The 17,570-nt window shown below is 37.3% G+C and overlaps 1 protein-coding gene across 5 annotated transcripts in view; it reads left to right on the forward strand.

The window, feature by feature from the left end:
* The window catches only part of CORIN (corin, serine peptidase), a 130,336-nt gene that overhangs the window by 27,713 nt on the left and 85,053 nt on the right, over window positions 1–17,570 (forward strand). For all 5 annotated transcript variants that reach the window (XM_072037646.1, XM_072037645.1, XM_072037644.1 and 2 more), the window contains one exon: window positions 12,660–12,870. In XM_072037646.1, coding sequence (XP_071893747.1) covers window positions 12,660–12,870 — 211 coding nt within the window. The remainder of the gene's footprint in view (window positions 1–12,659; window positions 12,871–17,570) is intronic.

Here is a 17,570-nt window from a genome sequence, read left to right on the forward strand (position 1 = left end):
TATTTGGTGTTCTGCCACTACTAAAATCTATAGAGAACAAGGCTGGCCCAGCTTTCTGTTTGGTAGAAAAGAGCAATATGAGAACCACTCTGGGGATAGCTGGAAGGGATATGTCACATATGGCACAGAAACAAGTAATTCCCTGCCTCTCCCTGCCTTGTGCTGCTCATTCCAAATATGTTTTTCTTTCTTTCTTTTCTTTTTTTCTACTGAAGATAAAGTATCCAGCAACTGCTTCCCAAGTCAGACCACTGGTTTGCACCTTCCCAATCCCTAGTATCTCAAACAGTGATCTAATAAATCACTTTGTCTTCTATCTCAATTTATGTTTAATTATTCAAATAGGTTGGAGCAGACCAAATTATATTAAATGTAATAACAGAAATAGACCCTTGGTAGATGAAGTGTAGCAGTAGACCCATGGTAGATATTTAGAGATATTTATCTTGTTCCCAACAAAAAAAATTAAAAATGTTGTTAAAACATGTTTTTCTCCTGAAGTGAAAATGGGTTTGGTCTTTCAAATTGGCATAGAAGAACAAAAACTGTGGTCTTTTAAGTCCCAGGCCAGTCAACTCAGCTGTGTTTTTTTTTTTTTTCCTTTTCCCTTTTTTTTTTTTTTTCATTTTTTTTTTCATACAAATGCAAGCATGAGCAAACTAATATGGTACTTATTGATTTTGTTAGTGCTTGAGTTCATGCTTCAGGATGTTTCATCTTCTAGCAGTGGCTTTTGTTTCTTTATCTCACCTAAACCTGTTTTATTTTTTTTTCCACTTAAAATTAAAGAAACAAAGTGGAAAAAAAGCTGTTTCAGAATTTTTCCATTGTGGTCCTCATTAAAAAATGCATTTTTCCCCTAGCCAAAATAATCACTAGAACCATTCAGGTTTTCTTTTCTAGCAGAAATTCAAAACTAAATTTTCAGTTCACATGGAAAAATTAGTGACTTACAAGACAAACACATGGTGAGTTTCCACTAAATCCGACAGCAAGAACCTGATTTTCATCAGTTTGCCTATTCCACCACTGTTTTTTCATGTGGGTGTATGGGTATAGCTTGGCAAGAAAACCATTAAGTTTCTGCTTTACAAGATATACTAGCTGGCAGTGTAATCAAAAAGGTTTTTAGATGAGATTACTCTTGATGTAGAATATCTATAGATTTTTCATTGAAACTTATGTGCATAAGGATGAAAAAGTTAACAAGCTTTTAACACCTGGTGCATTGCCACTCACAGGTAACTGGAAGCTTGCCAGAAACTTTAAATACTTTTGTGAGAATTTTAATGAGGTTTCTAATACTTTCATAAATTTACCTCCAGCTAAGCTTGTGATTTTAATTCCCCTCAATAAATCAATGGCTCCTTATTGCAAGTATTTTGTTTGTAGATGATCGTCTGTCCAGATACACTCTGATGAAAGTATAAGGTATCAAAGAGATCTCAAATATCTGTTTGAATTAACACTGTAATGAGTACTATGAATTACTATCACATCCACCCTACTATTCCATTTTGACTTACTTATGTATCTTTACTCTTCAACCTTTCATCCACGTGCTTTATTTTAGAGTGAGAAATTCCCTTGTTGGAAATAATGACAAAGTCAGCTTTGTTCCAGTCTTTAAATGACATGCATTTGCTTTTAGAGTTGATGTGTGTACCTTTAAAACATTTACATGTAAAGAACAGAAGTAGTTTCAGCTTTATGCCTTTCACTTATATGCATCCATTGCAGTTTTTTATACTTTGTTGCTTGTAGTTTAAGCAGTTGGTTGTCCAGCTGAACAAGAGGCTAAGCAAGGAGTCTCATGCCAACCCGTCATGAAAATTCCAAGGATGGGAACAATAAACACAAGGTGTATCTTAAGATAATTGTCTGAGAATTGCAGCCACTGGCTTCCTTAATAGGCCTTTAAGATTCTCTAAAACTCTTTTAAAAGTCAATTATGTGGTTACTTTGGCAAAAAAGATGTTGTTGATGCATGGTTGGTTCTATATTGTGATTGCTGATCACTTAATTTCAAAAGGTACACCTTAACAGCTGGTAGCCACGTGTGCTTTTATTTTTTTTTTTTTTATTAAAGTTGATCTCCTTTACGCTTCTCCATGGTCTATTATGGATTGCAGTACATAGGGTGCAGCCAGATGTGGAGATAGAGCCATCATCAATATAAAATGGTAAGATCCAAGCTGCTGTCCAAAAGGAAGGTCAAAGCACTGATACAACAGAAAGAGATTAACAGTCACTGTCATGCTTCATAATCATGTGAAATCCAAGAATAACATAATGAGTAACATGATTTGAAAAGGTAATGAGGATAGGAATTTGAAAAAGTGATAAATTGCCCAATAAATTATTTGGCTACTATTCTGTACACAAAATATGTTTGTCTCCCCTTCATTGCAACTGACAGTTTAAAAATCATAATACTCTCCTATGAAATAAAATAGTAGAAGTTCATACTAGAAACTGGGAAAAACTTTTTCACCAGATGGGTATTGGATGGGTTCCAGTGGAACCCATTTGCCCACAGAAGCTGTGGGATCTCTGTCCTTGGGTGTTTCCAAGACATAGCCAGGCAAAGCTATGGCTGCCAGTGTGCTGTTGACAATCTCACTTAGAGAAGCAGGTTGGCTAGAGACCTCCAGAGTGTTCTTCCAGCTGGTATTTCTATGATTGAAAGGTTTAAAAAATGCATTTGCACATAGGGAGTGGTACATATTTTGAATGGCTGAAAGAAGTTTAGCATAGCATTTTGTCTGACTACATTTGAGATAATTTGTCCTAATTTTTATAGGGAAGCTTGTCATTGCTCTCTATGTAACCATCATAGAGAAGTAAACAAAGAGCTATAAGACACAACATTGAGGGAAACTATCTGTAATTATTACTGGAATTATATAAAAGAAAGAGTCTTTCAATCCTAGGAAGAGCAGTTGAAATACAAGTATTTCAAAATCTCAGTTTGCACAAGCAACTTGGAAGCATGATGTTCATAAGGTTTAAATACAACTGAACCTGTATGCAGTTACAGGAAACTTCAAGATAAGCTCTTTAAGCTCTTAGACACCTGTGTATTAATCTAGTCCTTTTACAAATAAAAACAAGCAGACAAAAAATAGGGTGTTTTGATTACTAATTTCTCAGGTTCTGAGGGTTTGTCAACCTACTTCTTTGTTCATATAAATAGTATAACCAGAACTCCAAGGAAAGATCCACTGAAGTAGACAACTAAACTAACCTGTTAACAGAAGAATTTGAACTCCTATAGTAGAAACAGAACTGGTCCATTACTGAATATTTTTAAAATGTGATGCTCAAAAGAAAATTCCATCGATACAGACAAGAGAGTGAGTAGCAGCCCCTCAGAATAAAGAAAGGGCCCAGGAAGTCATACATCATGTTCTGCAACACACACTTTGCCAAATGTGCAATCAAATTCAGAAGATCTAGGTTGCAGTATTTCTGTCTGAAGCAAATTGACTTTTACAGACAATGGCTACCTATGCCATAATGAAACAATCGCAGACATACTTTTGCAAAGCGTAGCTGTGGGAATTTTCCATACAACTTTTGTATGGAAATTTGTTTTCCAGCTGTGGGAAAACCAACAGTAATCTGTTAGACTGATCAGCCCTTTGTTAGCCTGTTAAGTTTAGTCCTTCCTAAGCCAGATCCTTAGTACACCAGGATCTTAAGTTCCACCTGCAAACTGCCAAGCAGGAAATTGCAGTTCACAAAGCATAGGTTTCACACACTTGCAGTGTTTTGCTTAGCAAGTGAGGTACTGTGTTCTGTCCCTAGTTTCTAGACAGATTTCACAGGCTTTCATAGGGTTTGCTGCATTAGTTTTGTCTGAAAGTGAGATGAACGTCAGTTATCACTGTGAGATACAATCGGAAAAAAAGGATCCTAATCTCCTACCAAAGAGATCAGAAGAGCAATCTGTCTATTCTTGAAAGGTAATTAACCAGAGACAACTGGGACAGCTCAAGTACACCTTATTACTATGCTGTCCTATTCAGAGCCTGTTGAATATCTCAACCATTGTAAGTCTTTTACAAAGCACAGATTTTTTTTGAACATAACAGCATTGGCACATAATTAAATGTTGTCAATCAGGCTAGCATTTGTTTTCATTTATTGAAAATGCTTTTGTTAAAAAAGAATCATCTGGATGCCTGCCTTGGTCCTGTGGAAGCTACCATTTTTAGTGCCCTCCCCACCCCCCCCCCCCCCTTTAATAAAGCCTGTTAATAATAGCAAAGTAATGCCTTTCTCCAAACAACAGCAAAATGCAGTCCAACCTCATGTGCCACGGAAAATAGTCTGTAATGATTGATCTAATCCTAAAATTAATTTATTTTTTGTACCTTTTGCTTATTTAATGGTACGTTATTTGAAATACATCTCCAATTTCACTAAGGAATCCTGTAATTTGGAAGTGTTCATTAGGAAATAGCTAATCAAAATACCAGATCAGGAATATAGGCCAGCTCACACCTCATGGGGGTAGGTATTCAGCATCACTTTTGGCTGATGAATTTACCTGCTCTCAGCTGTTCCTGCCTAAGGGATTAAAGAAGCAAGTATGTGCCTCAGCACAAGAAGGGCAGTGTCTGAAAGCACTCAGGTGAAAAAAGCAGAGTTCCAAAAATGAGGTGGCTTGTTGAAGAGTCCGGTCACTCATTCCTCTCAAATTGTAAAAGTCATTAGCTGAGCTAAGTTATGTGCAGAGTGATTGTTTTCAGCTAGCCTTGGAGTTTGACTTCCATTTCAGATCTGCTGTTCAAAAGCTTGTTTCCCTCTTCCCAACACACGTTTCTTCCCAGGCTCAACTTCACTCCCTTTCGTGTAACCCCTCTTTCTCCTCACAGAGGGGTGGTGAATGGATCTGTCAGTCCTGACCAGCTTCTTCTTGCTGCTCCTTCCTCCTCACACCTCTTCCCAGCCCCGGCATGGGGTCTCTCTCATGGGGGTCCAGCCATCCAGAACAGCTCCCCTGCATGTTCTCTATGGGCTGCAGTCCCTTAAGGGAAGCCTGCTCCAGTGCAGCTTCTCCATGGGCTGCAGTTCCTTCATTGCTCATCTGTCTGCTTTGGCACAGAGTCAAAAAGTAGGCTGCAGTGTGGGCATCTGCTCCACTGTGCACTGCAAGAGAATTCCTGCTCCACAGTTGTCTCTGCCATGGGCTGCAGGGGAATCTCTGGTCCGGTGCCTGGAGAACCTCCTCTCACTCATTCTTCTCCGACCTTGGTGTTTGAAGGATTATTCCTCACATTAAAAAAAAAAAAAAAATGCTCTCGTGCAGATTTTTGCCCTTTCTTAAACACATTTACCCAGAGTTGCCACCACCTGGGCTGCTAGGCCCAGCCATGCCCTGTGGTGGGGCTGTTGGAGATGGCTGGATCTGGTTGTGTCTGGTGTGGGGAACCCTGGCAGCTCCTCACAGAAGCTGCTGGCGGCACCCCATTGCCAACACCTTGCCACCTATGCTTAATGGTGAGAAAGCTGAGGAAAACAGGCATAGTGATCCTTGCCAACAGTGCTCTTTCTAGTAGTAGAAATGTTGGTATTTCTCCCTCCAGAACAAGTGTATCCTTTTTGTTTTCTTCAACAGTGTTATATGGACGTGTGCTGTTCTGTTAGAATCAGTTGGCATTTTCCATTATGTACAACATGTGCTGGAGGAGAACAAATATGCAACTTTTCTATGAGTGTGGAAAAAATGTGAGGAAGGGTCTGAGAATGCGTTCAGACTGCAACAGAAACTTGTTGTACACCCTCAGCAGCCAAGCTCTCCCTCCTGTCAGGAAATGGAGACTGCTGTGAGTTGTGGAAATCATGTTTTCAAACAAATGTTAATGTGAAAAAATTGGGAAAAAAATGAAGTGACTGTGCTTCTGTTGTGAAATTGTTGATTTAAACTGTTGATAGTTGAACTAAGGAGAAAACAATGTGTAGATTTCCCTGCTGGGCTGATTCCAAAGGACAGATTATAGTTCCTGGCATCTGTTGAAATGGGCCAGAAGAAAGTCACTTGTTGAGGCACTTTTCCTGAGTTATGGGAAAAACATCTGAAATGCAATATCAGATGTTCAGTCCCAAGTGGAGTGTACAAGAGAAATTCATAGCTGGAAGGAGGCTAAGAAAATCTATCTGTCTTCTGTTTTAATTGAAATGAAAAATGTACCAAGATGTCACAGTGAATTAAAAGAGGTATTAACATTTTTGCAGACAGTAATGAATTTTGGAAAGATTTCTGCTGAAAAGACCAGATTCAAGGTGGGATGCTGTGCTCCTTTCATCTGCAGCAAAAGCCCATGATATACAATAGCAACAGGACAGACGAGGAAAAAAAGGCATTGCGTAGCTTCATATATAGAATATGAGATTGTGAAATCAAGCAGAATCACAAGACCCTTTTAAGGTCTGAAGAACATGGCAGTTTGAAACATTGATTTGATAAGGATCATTTCCATATCAAGAAATCCACAAATTGCTGTCATAGGCAAGTTAGAGAAGTTTCTAAGTTAGAATGGATGAGCTTGTTTTGGTTTTGCTCTTTTTAATGGGATTCTTAGAGATTTTCAGGACACTTAAAGGTGAGATTTCATTCTACGTTAGTAGAGGTTTTGCTATGAAAGAGCCAGGTGAGTGTTGCCATTTTTTCCTGGTTTCAGCAGAGGTGAATTCACTCCCTGAGGCAATGAATTTGTGGACTTCAGCTGTGGAATTTGGTACTTAAGTATACTAAGCTAAGTTCTTTAGCAAAGCAGCTGATGATTGCTGCTGCATTGAACACTGTCTCAATTTCCATAAGCTTCTTAAAGACGTTCTGTGAAAGTTGCTCTGATTAAAAAGATTATTTTCTAAGTGGAGTATCAGCAAGCTTGACCTGGGATACAAAATTCAGGCTGCTTACTTTCATCTTCAAGTGCTCTCATGTACCTTGTTATGGTTTACATACCTGAGACAGGTTTGTTTTGCAGATGTGCTGTGGAAATCCTAGTTAAAGAAATGCCATAGCCAAGATCTGGTCCAGTTTAAAGTAGCTTTAACTGAAGGCATTATTTGTAATTGCACTGCATTTATAATTGCTGATGCCAGGAGGAAAGATTTCAGTTTTCCTTTGTACTGCAAGTTAGAAAATAGATGCATGCAGAATTCTGAGTTGCACAAAATTTATACATGCGTTTTTAAAGATGAAATGTTCTTTCATTCTTATCAGTCAGGAATTGGTTCTGGTGGTGCAATTTATTTTTTCCTAACCCCTTTTAATGTTCTTTGTGGTGCTGGGCAATGACGGCATATTCTGCAAATGCACTGCTTCAGAGGCTGTGAGCAAGCTCTGTTACCCACTGGTAACTAACCCCTTCTCTGGTCCTAGGCAAAATGCTTTTGCTGCCAAAAAGCTATTTAACTCAATGATCTAATCTGAATGAGCTAGTTATTTTTCTCCATTGCGTGTCAGGAAAAAAAAAAAAAGTGGAGGAAGTCTGGGGAGAGGAACAATTTTGTATTCCAATTGTGCTAAAACCCAGAGCTGGTTCACTGCATGGCCTCAAAAAAATGAGTGTGTAACTACAACCTGACTGCTACAAGGAAGGCTGAGTGCTCTAAAAGGAAAGCAATCAATCAGGCATAAGCTGCAGTTCCAATGGTGTTTCTTTGAGGCTGCCATGAACTTCTTTTTGGGAAAGAATGCAGGTGGTTATTTTCAAGCAGCTCATTTCTCTGGTCCAGTTCTCGAACAATCCAAAAAGGGGAGAGAGAAAGAGAAAATGTGTTATTTAAATTAGTTTAAGCAGCACTGAATGTCAAACCATGGACTTGTATTGCAATTGTTATAGAAAGAAGACCTTTTGTTACCAGTTTGGTCCATTTGGCAATAGCCAGTGATAAGCAGAAAACTTTTAATTTAGATGAATGTCAAAAATGGCCCGTATAATTAGGAACCATGTTGCTCTGATCAACAGCTTGTTCACATGTTGTTATTTCCATTCACTGCTCTTTTTTTTCCCTGCCTAGGTAATGCCAAAAATGGTTCATGTACCTTATATTCCCCATAATTAACACATCTTGTTACTTTTCTGAAGAAAGTAAGCAAATAGGTGAAGGGTTTCTGACACCTCTTTGGCATTTCTCTTCTTTTCTGGTCTTTACCTTCTTTTACCTGCTTGGTTGGGAACATGTTTCATGTTAGTATGTTGCACCATCAGTCAGATCAGTCATGTATGTGATTAGTATTCTGGCACTGAAGAGAAGTATTGTTTATAGAATGCACTTAGCCTGTACATATGGAACAGAATTTAGCAATTTGGCAGGATAGTTAATGCATTTTGAGGTTTACTGCATTCTTTTCTTATTTCTGTGGCCGTTTGTCAGTGCAAGATTTTTTAATTATTCAAATTTTCAATTTTATTTAAAAAAGGAACACTGCTATTCATACTAAAATATGTATTTTTTTCATTATCTGTTTAACCTTTTTATTTAAGTACCTACTCCTCATTAAATAAGCTGTTCCTTTTGTTTGCATTTTAAATGACCTTTCATCTGCTTTTAATGACCTTTAACAAAAAGTATTCCTTGCTCTGTAGAGTGTTGCATCTACATCAGTGTTTGCCAACATACTGAGCAATTCTGTCACTCAGCAAGCTTGCCTGTCTGAAAGTTGTCTTCTACCTATCATAAGCTATTGGGCTTGATGCAAGAATTAATGGAAGGACTTTTGATGATCGGAATAGAAAATCTCTGAGTTCTCTTTTGGTCTCTGTTTAGGGGAGATAACCTTGCTGTAAAATAGTGAGTTACTCAAAGTGTGACCAACTTAGGCAGCTGTGCAGCACTTGAGGGAAAACCAGCAAATTCAGCAAGGTCCCCTATAAAGCTGCAAGGCAGCGGCTGCTGGCTGCTGGGTTAGAGGTCTGTGGCTGCCTTGGCAAGGGCTGAGGCATCTGTTCTCTGCAGCTCTGTACAATGTAAGTGAGCCAGTGGGGTGCTTCTCCTGAGCTAATTAGTACTGCACTGAACTAAACGTCTGAGAAGGCTTCCCTGAATTTGCCAGAGAAAGTTCTTGAGAGTGTAGCACATGTTGTTCCTACTGCAGTGAGAATCTGGGATGTATATGATGACACTGTGATAAAACAATTGTTATTGCCCTGAAATTACATGTTTTGACTCAGAATTGTGGAGAGTATGGACTTTGTGTAGTTGCAGTTGCACTACAATTTATACTCTGGGTGAAATATGTAACAAATAGAAGAGGTGGACTGAGCACCGGTGTTTAAAATACCAGGTTTTAAGCCAGGCACCTGCTTTCCCGGAGAGTGTTCTAGGATACAGGCATGCCTGGGTGAATACTGAAGTGATGGAACTTCATGGAACTGAAGATGGACCACGAATGATTCTGTTAAAAGGGTCAGGTCCTGGGTTGAGTCCTTTCTTCCATCTCTCTTGTTTTTAAAAGGTCTTCTAAAATTAATATGAAATTTCTTCTTGGCCAAGAAAGTTGAATTCAGTGCTGTGTCAGAGCACTCGTAAAAGGTCAGGCAGCTCGAAGGAACTTTAACTTTTCTCTATCAGGTTTGTATGAATTTTAATAGATCCACAGTAGCCCACGTACATGATGTAAGCCAAAGTGTCAGCTTCATGGCACACACCATGGCAGAGGCTATTATGCCATTACGCCTCAGGAGATGGGTGGTGATTTTGTGAATCATTCTGTTGAAATTCCACTTGTGTAAGCACTATGTGCTCCCCTTTCCCCTAGTTTAGGATAATTTAATTTATTTAAATAACTTCAGTGTGAATTTTTTGTGGGTGAAGGACACTCAGAATTTTGCATCAGTATGTTTTCGTATTGCCACAGCAGTTACTGAAAATGTAGTCCCAGCGTCAACAAAAGAATGTAGGCAAGAGATGACTGTGAGGATGTTAGTGGTTTAGAGAATGTTTGCTGTAAGTGCTTCAATATTTTTAATCTTTAAATCAGAACATTTTTGTTTTCATGTTAAGTTTTTCCAAGCAATAAAAATGTTACCAGAAAAATAATCTTTACGATACTAGTAAATGGCAATGAGTTTGTTGAAGTTCTAAATAGAATGCAAAAAAATAGAGAGAGGTTTTAAGTTTTTATAGCAGATCAAGATATGTTGCAAAGTCACAAAGTGAGTCGTCTTTGAAGCAATGATGGATCTCTAGTGTCTTTTAAAAAGAAGCTATTTGTGATTCTGAAGTGAATATCCTTCCCTTCCCTCCACTTTTTTTATTTATTTTTTTTTTCATCTTTTTTACTCTAGATCTGTGAAAGCTATTTCTGTATCTCCAGATTTTGATCTGACAGCCTAACATGCAGCTTTGATGATTATCCTGGTGGTATTTTTGTAGAATACCTGTACAACTTCAGAGCTGGAGTAGCACTGAAAGTCATTGTCATGTGGTACCAACTCACAGAGTCACATTTGAAAACTGCGCTCTGCAGTTTTGAAAGTTCTTTTAATTTGGAAACTCATCACTTTTTTTGTTGATCTTCCATATTTTACTGTTAATTGTCAATGGAGAATCTTGCCCTGAGTTTAAAAGGGATACTTTAAAGGAGGCTATAGTGAGGTAAGGTTTGGTCTCAAGCACCAAGTGATAAAACAAGGGGAAATGGCCTTAAATTGCATCAGAGGAGGTTTAGGTTGGATATTAGAAAAAAAATCTTCATTGAAAGGGTTGTGGAACAGGCTGCCCAGAGAAGTAGTTGAGTCACCATTGCTGGAGGTTTTCAAAAAACATCTAGATATAGAGCTTAGTGACATGGTTTAATGGTGGGTTTGCCAGTGCTAGGTTAAACGTTGGACTGGATGTTCTTAGAGGTTTTTTCCAACATGAATAACTCTGTGATTCTGTGATTCTATGAGTTATATAGAAAAATGTGATTCCTGGATGAACAAATCAATTACTCTCTGGACTGTGGGAGGGAGAAGAGACTGTGGTAGAAAATGGGTGTACACTGGTGCTAAGGAATGTTGTTGGCAGTATTGAAGGTGGGAAAATCTTAAAATGGGAATTTGTGGACATAATTTTAGCTAGATTAAAATAAGGGGAGAGACTTGCCATTATTGCAGTGGAGCAAAATCAAATTCCTCAGTTTTTGTTGAGACTTCTGGAGAGGTAGAAGACAAAGGAAGAAACTGCATGAGTATATTCACCCGACATCTGAAAAATAGAAATTGTTTTTTACCAAGTCTTGATAAAATTTGAAACTTTTTTTTTTTTTTTCCCATCAAAAGCATTGCAATTTGAAAAAGCTTGAAAGCATTTTTTCTTTGTTGTGCTTTGCTTCCCCTACTGTTGCATGAGGGTGTACTAGAGATTAGTCCACAGATAACAGAATTTTCCTCAAGCTCATTTGGACAATGAAGACTTTGTCTATACTATAAGATGAAGGGGAGACAGACTTGCTGATCTGTTAGAACTTCATTCTGTGTGCCTTACATCCCCAAATTTTATCAACTTGGGAAGTGAGGCATAGATGTCCCAGACAATTCTTGGAAGAAGCCAGTCCCAATTTGTCTGATGATGGAAAGATTCTACCCTGGTTGGTGCCTATGTCCAGTTTGCTCAAATAAAGAGAACAGGAGTGCTAAAGCTTGAATGCTCTCAAGAGTTTCCCTCCTTCAGAAAACTAGTGTTGGGATGATCATTTAGCATGAACACAATGCTTTTCAATTGGATTAGTGGCAGAGTCTGGTCTTGAGAATGGGCTGAGGTCCCTGCTTATTGTACAGGGTGAATACTCTCTGAGTTTGAAAAAATTATGCCAGAGTCTGACCAGATGGCCTAGAAAGGCCTTCATCAAATCAGGGAGCTGTCATAAATATTAGGTTTATTAGTTTGTTTTTGATGAAAATTCTTAAACTGATGTAGGTATGTAAAACTCACTCAAAAGGATTTCATGTAGTAAATTAGCCTGGTGATCATGCATAGCTGAGGTAGCCTACTGCATATGACAGGACACAAACAGAGAAAGGTTGATGTGGTAGATTGAGAATGGGACAATGACAGTTTAGGACAGCGTAGGTGTTCAGCCAGTAAAACAAGATAATTCCACACTAGTAGGGTAAAGAGGAAAGACTGTGAAGGGAAAAGCATCACAGTGGTAAAATAGGTAAGCAAGTTGATGTTTTTGACAGGAAAGTTGCAAAATAGTGTGGTACCAGAAGAGCAAAAAGAAATTTTGTGGAAATATTAAAAATAGAACAGCTTTAGAATCCAACAACTTATTTTTTTTGCAAAATTTCCATGCTTAGTTTCAACCAAATTTGGCCATGTTCAGGCTATCCTTATGGTGTATTTATCCAACCAGTGTCAGAAAGAAAATGTTTTTGTGTTATTTTTCGTACAGTTTTGTAAAGGGTTAGATAATCACAAAAATATCTGAGATTTGTTGCTTTTCCGAGCTAACCTACCAAGCTTCTTCAGATTCCTTTTGTTCTTAGATAATTATTTTTGGACAGTGTTATGATAGCATTATGGAATGCCATCTTATCCATGAGGTAGAGGCATTGCTTATATATGTACTGACTAGTCAATTCAATATATACTTTGAAGCAACTGTTAAATGGTGATAGTTCTATTCTAAATATATTGTTTTAATTTCACAGGTGCCTGCATAAATATCACCAACAGCCAGTGCCAAATGCTGCCATATAACTACACCACTCTAACTTCAGTTCTTTCCATTGTCAAAAATATTGAAATGGAAAAGTTCCTGAAGTTCTTCAGCTATCTCAGTCGTCTCAGCTGCTATCAACACATCATGCTGTTTGGCTGTAGTCTTGCTCTTCCTGAATGCATCAGTGACGGTGATGACAGGTATTTGGAAACAAAAATCAGTCAGTGACTAGAGCCAATTGTGGTAAAATACTCTCTGTCTAATCAGACAAGGGCAGATCCCAACTAAGCCTATGTCCTTCTAATTACAAAACTGCTGTCTGTCAAAGCTATTCACAATATTTCTACCAGGATAAGCCAACTGCAGTAAAATTCTCTTTAAAAAGTATTGCCAGTGTACAGAATAAAACTGTGATACTGGGATAGTCAGGTTTGTTTTCTCAATAAGGGGTCCAGAATTCTTGTACCTTATCTCTCCAATCTGAATGGTCCAAAATGGAATGCTTTATAACAATTTAAATGCATTGGACATTTAAAACAATGACATAAAGTGTGGTGGATCTCATTTAAATTATAATTCAGCAAGCAGGTAAAGCAGATTTTTAAGGCAACAGTCAGTCATTTCAATTCTTTTTGATCTTTTCCCTAAGAAAAGTTTATCTTTTAAACCCATGTTATGGTATGAGATTAGCAGGATGTATTCAGAGTGAGATAAGACATGCTTTTTAAACTTCCCAGGTTGATTTCTGCATTTACATAATTACACAGCATTACTATCGTGTGCATGCACTTTTTTCATTGAGTTTGATTTGAAATAGCATCAATGAGTTTAACAGTGCAGTATATGTTGATTTTAGCAAACATATTATTATTATTATTATTATTATTATTATTATTATTATTATTATTATTATTATTATTATTATTATTATTATTATTATTATTATTATATTTAAACAATCTTTCTGTTGTTTCTGAAGGGGGAAAGAGTGAGGGGAAAGTTCTTTCTCCTCATTTTATTACCTGTAAAATTCAGTGGAAGAGAATATGGCACTTGAACAAGCAATTCAGTTAGCATAACAAGAACGAAAAAGCTGAAAGCTGTTCAGTTTAGAAGGGATAGAATACTTATGAAAAAGCAGTTTTATGAGAAGAGGTAAGCTGATTTGTAGTATAGTTGCTACTGATAAGTACAGTTCCAGTCCAGGCAACATATGCCTGCCATTTCCATCACACCAGAATGATTCCTGGATCAGTCAGTTAAGCTCCCTAAACCGACAGAAGATTAACCAAGGAAAAAAAAAAAAGGTGAATAGGTGATTATCTGGATAGGATTGGGGTGGAGGTAAGACAGCACGGGAAAGAGTGCAATCAGACTGACCAGAACTCTGGCTGAGCTGTTTAATCCAAATTAATGGGCACCTGTGTGAGAAATGTGAGAAATATTTTCTATTAACCCTCTGTAACTCATTGCATGATTAATTGTAGTTCCCACCCCCAGTATTCCAATAATACAATTGTTTCAGTTAACATACAGCCTAAGCTAACTGAGAAAGAATTCATCAAACAAGAAGTCATAAAACAAAATCAGAAAAGTGGCTTCAGGTACTAAATTGATACATGTACAGGTTAAACAACAGGAATAGCCACTTCTCTGTCACTTATTCATCCCTGTTTAGAATTTGTCTTTCACAAGCCTTTTGAAAGTGAAGGGTGTGTGTCAAGGGTACAAAGTTTATAACACAAATAAATGGAGTAGAGAAAGGCTAAAAGTTTTAGCTTTCTTTTTCCATTTCTTTGCTGAAGATACCTTTATTGTAGGGCTTATGTTGTGATAACTGCTTTGCTAGTTTAAAAAGAAAAAAGGTTAAAACTACAGTTTGGAACACTCAGATTTTTGGTCTTGTTTTGGGTAGAAACAAAAATATTTTGAAATTCAAGAGTTGAGGTTTTTCTTTGTATGTGTGTGTTTGTGTATGTGTCTTCCACAATAGCAACCTTCTCCCATTTGTTTTTAATGTCAAAGCTGGGACTGTATTTCTACCCCTGTATTCTGGAGGTCACAAAGTCTCCTTTGGTTCTTATTTTAAAACCTTTTTTTTTTTTTTTTCTGGGAACTGTTATGGGTGCTTCAGGCTGATAGAGAAGAAAATCCAATGTGAGAGTGAAAATGATGCAGGATTACATTAAAATCTGACTTCACTTTAAGTAATCATAACTGTCTGGAGTGTGTCATGGGTGACACTGAAAATGTAGGCTGAGTGGCAATCACAGGAAGATCTGTAAGAGTGGACTGACAGAGTGCTGGTTTGTAAAATCGAGTTTGCTAAACCTGAGTTGCTGTAGTTTACCTTCCGCATTTTTTTTCCCCTAGGCAGTTGACTGACTGATTTTAGTGATTACCGTTTTTTTTTTTTTTTTTTTTTTTTTTTTTGTAGAACCCAACTATTCCAGGCAAAGAAGTATCTTTCAAAGCCAAGAATAACAATTTAAAGAAGTGTCATATCTTTATTTGGGATGTGACTTCCTATATTTTTGCCCACTGATCTTAGCTTTTAAAACATGATTGAATTAAGTGTGATTGGATTTTATTCATTTTTGAACGATCTGCTTATAAAAAAACCTGAGGGCTGTAGTGTCTGTCTCATGATTTCTTTCTGTGTTCACTTTTTATAAATATTTAAATGTTTTGTGGAGCCATCCTAATGTCAATACTTGGTGAAAAATGAACCTGTAGCAAGAGGTTTTGCCTTTACAGAGTATTTATGGAATCAGACTATGTTTTATTTTATTTCAATTTATTTCCTTTCAATTTGTTTCCTACTTGTATTTGACAAGCTGTACAGACTTTAACATCTCAGAATAAACAGGGAATATACAAAGAAAAAAACTTTGAAGTTCATTAGGATTTATTACTGTACGATCCAAAAGATGAGATGACAAAATAAGTGCATTACATTTTCAGAATGTGAATTCAGTCTAGGCAACAAATGAAACAGATATAATAACTGCATAAAATCGTTATTTAACACCTTCTAGTCCCCAGTGATAATTCATCTCAATGAGATGAGTCAAAAGCTGATGAAATTTGGGAATTCTGTCAGTAACTCTGGGGTGACTCTGGAGAAAACCCTTTGTTGGTATGAAAGGCCCTTGGAATAATAAGGTACAATCACATTGTGTGTGTTGAGCAGAAGTACAAAAGGAAAAGACAGGCCTGCTGGACAGGGGCATTTGGCAAGTATTAGGAACATACTCAAGGAATCTGGAGAAGCAGAAGAGCCACTGTGGAAAGACCCCGAGGATAGCGAATAGGGATAGATCCCTGTGCTGTAGGCCTTTTTTGGAAATATTGTTGCTTTTAACACAGAATCACAAAACATACACTAATAGGCAGTACAGTTGTTACTGACATCTGTAATTCCTCCAGTGAATTCCTGCTGTCTCATTCTAACTGGCAGCACATCTCTGATAATATTATCTATTGATACTTCCTTGTTTCGTAGTGCAGTTGCTTCAAATTTATGTAGAGCATAAGTGACAAATGCTGCCTACACAGTAGAAAACAAATGAAACTTCTGTGATGCTCAGATGTTTATTCTTAGGTATTGTTGAGAGAATCTGTTGGCAGCTTCAGCCATGGGAGCAATAATTACAACAATGTGTTACAAGAAGCAACAAGAAGTGAAGTTCCAAACACTGATCTTTGGCATCCAATGCGCTGTCATTACACAGCTTTGCTCTGATGTTTTAATTTATGTCTGTTTCACATTTATCTTTCATGTGTTTGTAAACATTGTTTTCATTAACACTTGAAGGAGATTAAGTTTCTGGGCAGGGAGCAGCTTCAGTGTTTGTGTAACACCCAGTGTATCTAGGTACTGGAATTTCTGAATACTTCCACCATCCTTTTGCTCTTAAAAATTATTCTTCTGATTACTACAATAAAAATGAGGTGTGGCAGTCAAAAAATTGTATAAAAACTTATTTTTCATTCTAGTAACTGGATGTACATTGTTAGCCCTATTGTTCTAAGACAACATATTGTACCTTTAAAATGCTACTTACAGTAAAACGTAAAAAATGTACTTACAGTACCTTTAAAATGCTACTTCCCAGGTTGAAGTTTGAAAGGCCAACTAAAATCTGTGTGTGAAAATACATGGGAAGCTGAAGTGAATTAAGAAAAAACTTTTATTTGCTCATAATTTGTATAGTAAAGAGCTCTTTATTTAAGGGATTATGACACTTCCTCCTCCTTAGGTGAATGGAGGAGATCTTTCCAACATGACTTCAAAATCAGATGTACAAAACCATTCTTAACACTGGCCAGCAGCATTTCAAAGAGGACATGACTCTATACTGAAAACTGACATATTAAATTTATTGCTGTGCTTAACTATTGACTTCTGAAATGTTCAAGGTAGTAACTTTGTCCTTTTGGGTAGTATTGGTCTGCAACCTATTGCCACCAAACACTTAATTTGTTGTAAGAAAAACCTGCTTCTCAGATCTGTTGGTTATCATAAAAGATTTAAGCTAATGAGTTTTAGTTTACCATTGGGAGACACTAGGATTTCTTCTAAATTCTTCTAAAGCAGAAACAAAAAGTGGAGTAATTCCACTAATCCTCTGTGTAGAGGATTTTTCCGTGTTTTCCAAAAAGCAGAGGAAATACCTTCCATTGATAGATCCCTAGAGTGTTAAATCTGTGGAGGTCAAACTTAATTTAAGCTTTGCCAAGAAAATAGTATTTGAGCAAAGCAAATTAAATAGGGTAGCATGCTCTCAAGGGAAAATTCTCGTGCAACTTTCATTTCTGCATCTGTTTATACACTATGCTTTTTTCATGTCAGACATCTTTGAAAACAAAGTTATGAAATGGTTGGTCTTAAGTTAGG

The sequence above is a fragment of the Anas platyrhynchos genome, chromosome 4 (genome assembly GCF_047663525.1).
Source record: "Anas platyrhynchos isolate ZD024472 breed Pekin duck chromosome 4, IASCAAS_PekinDuck_T2T, whole genome shotgun sequence".
NCBI lineage: Eukaryota > Metazoa > Chordata > Aves > Anseriformes > Anatidae > Anas > Anas platyrhynchos.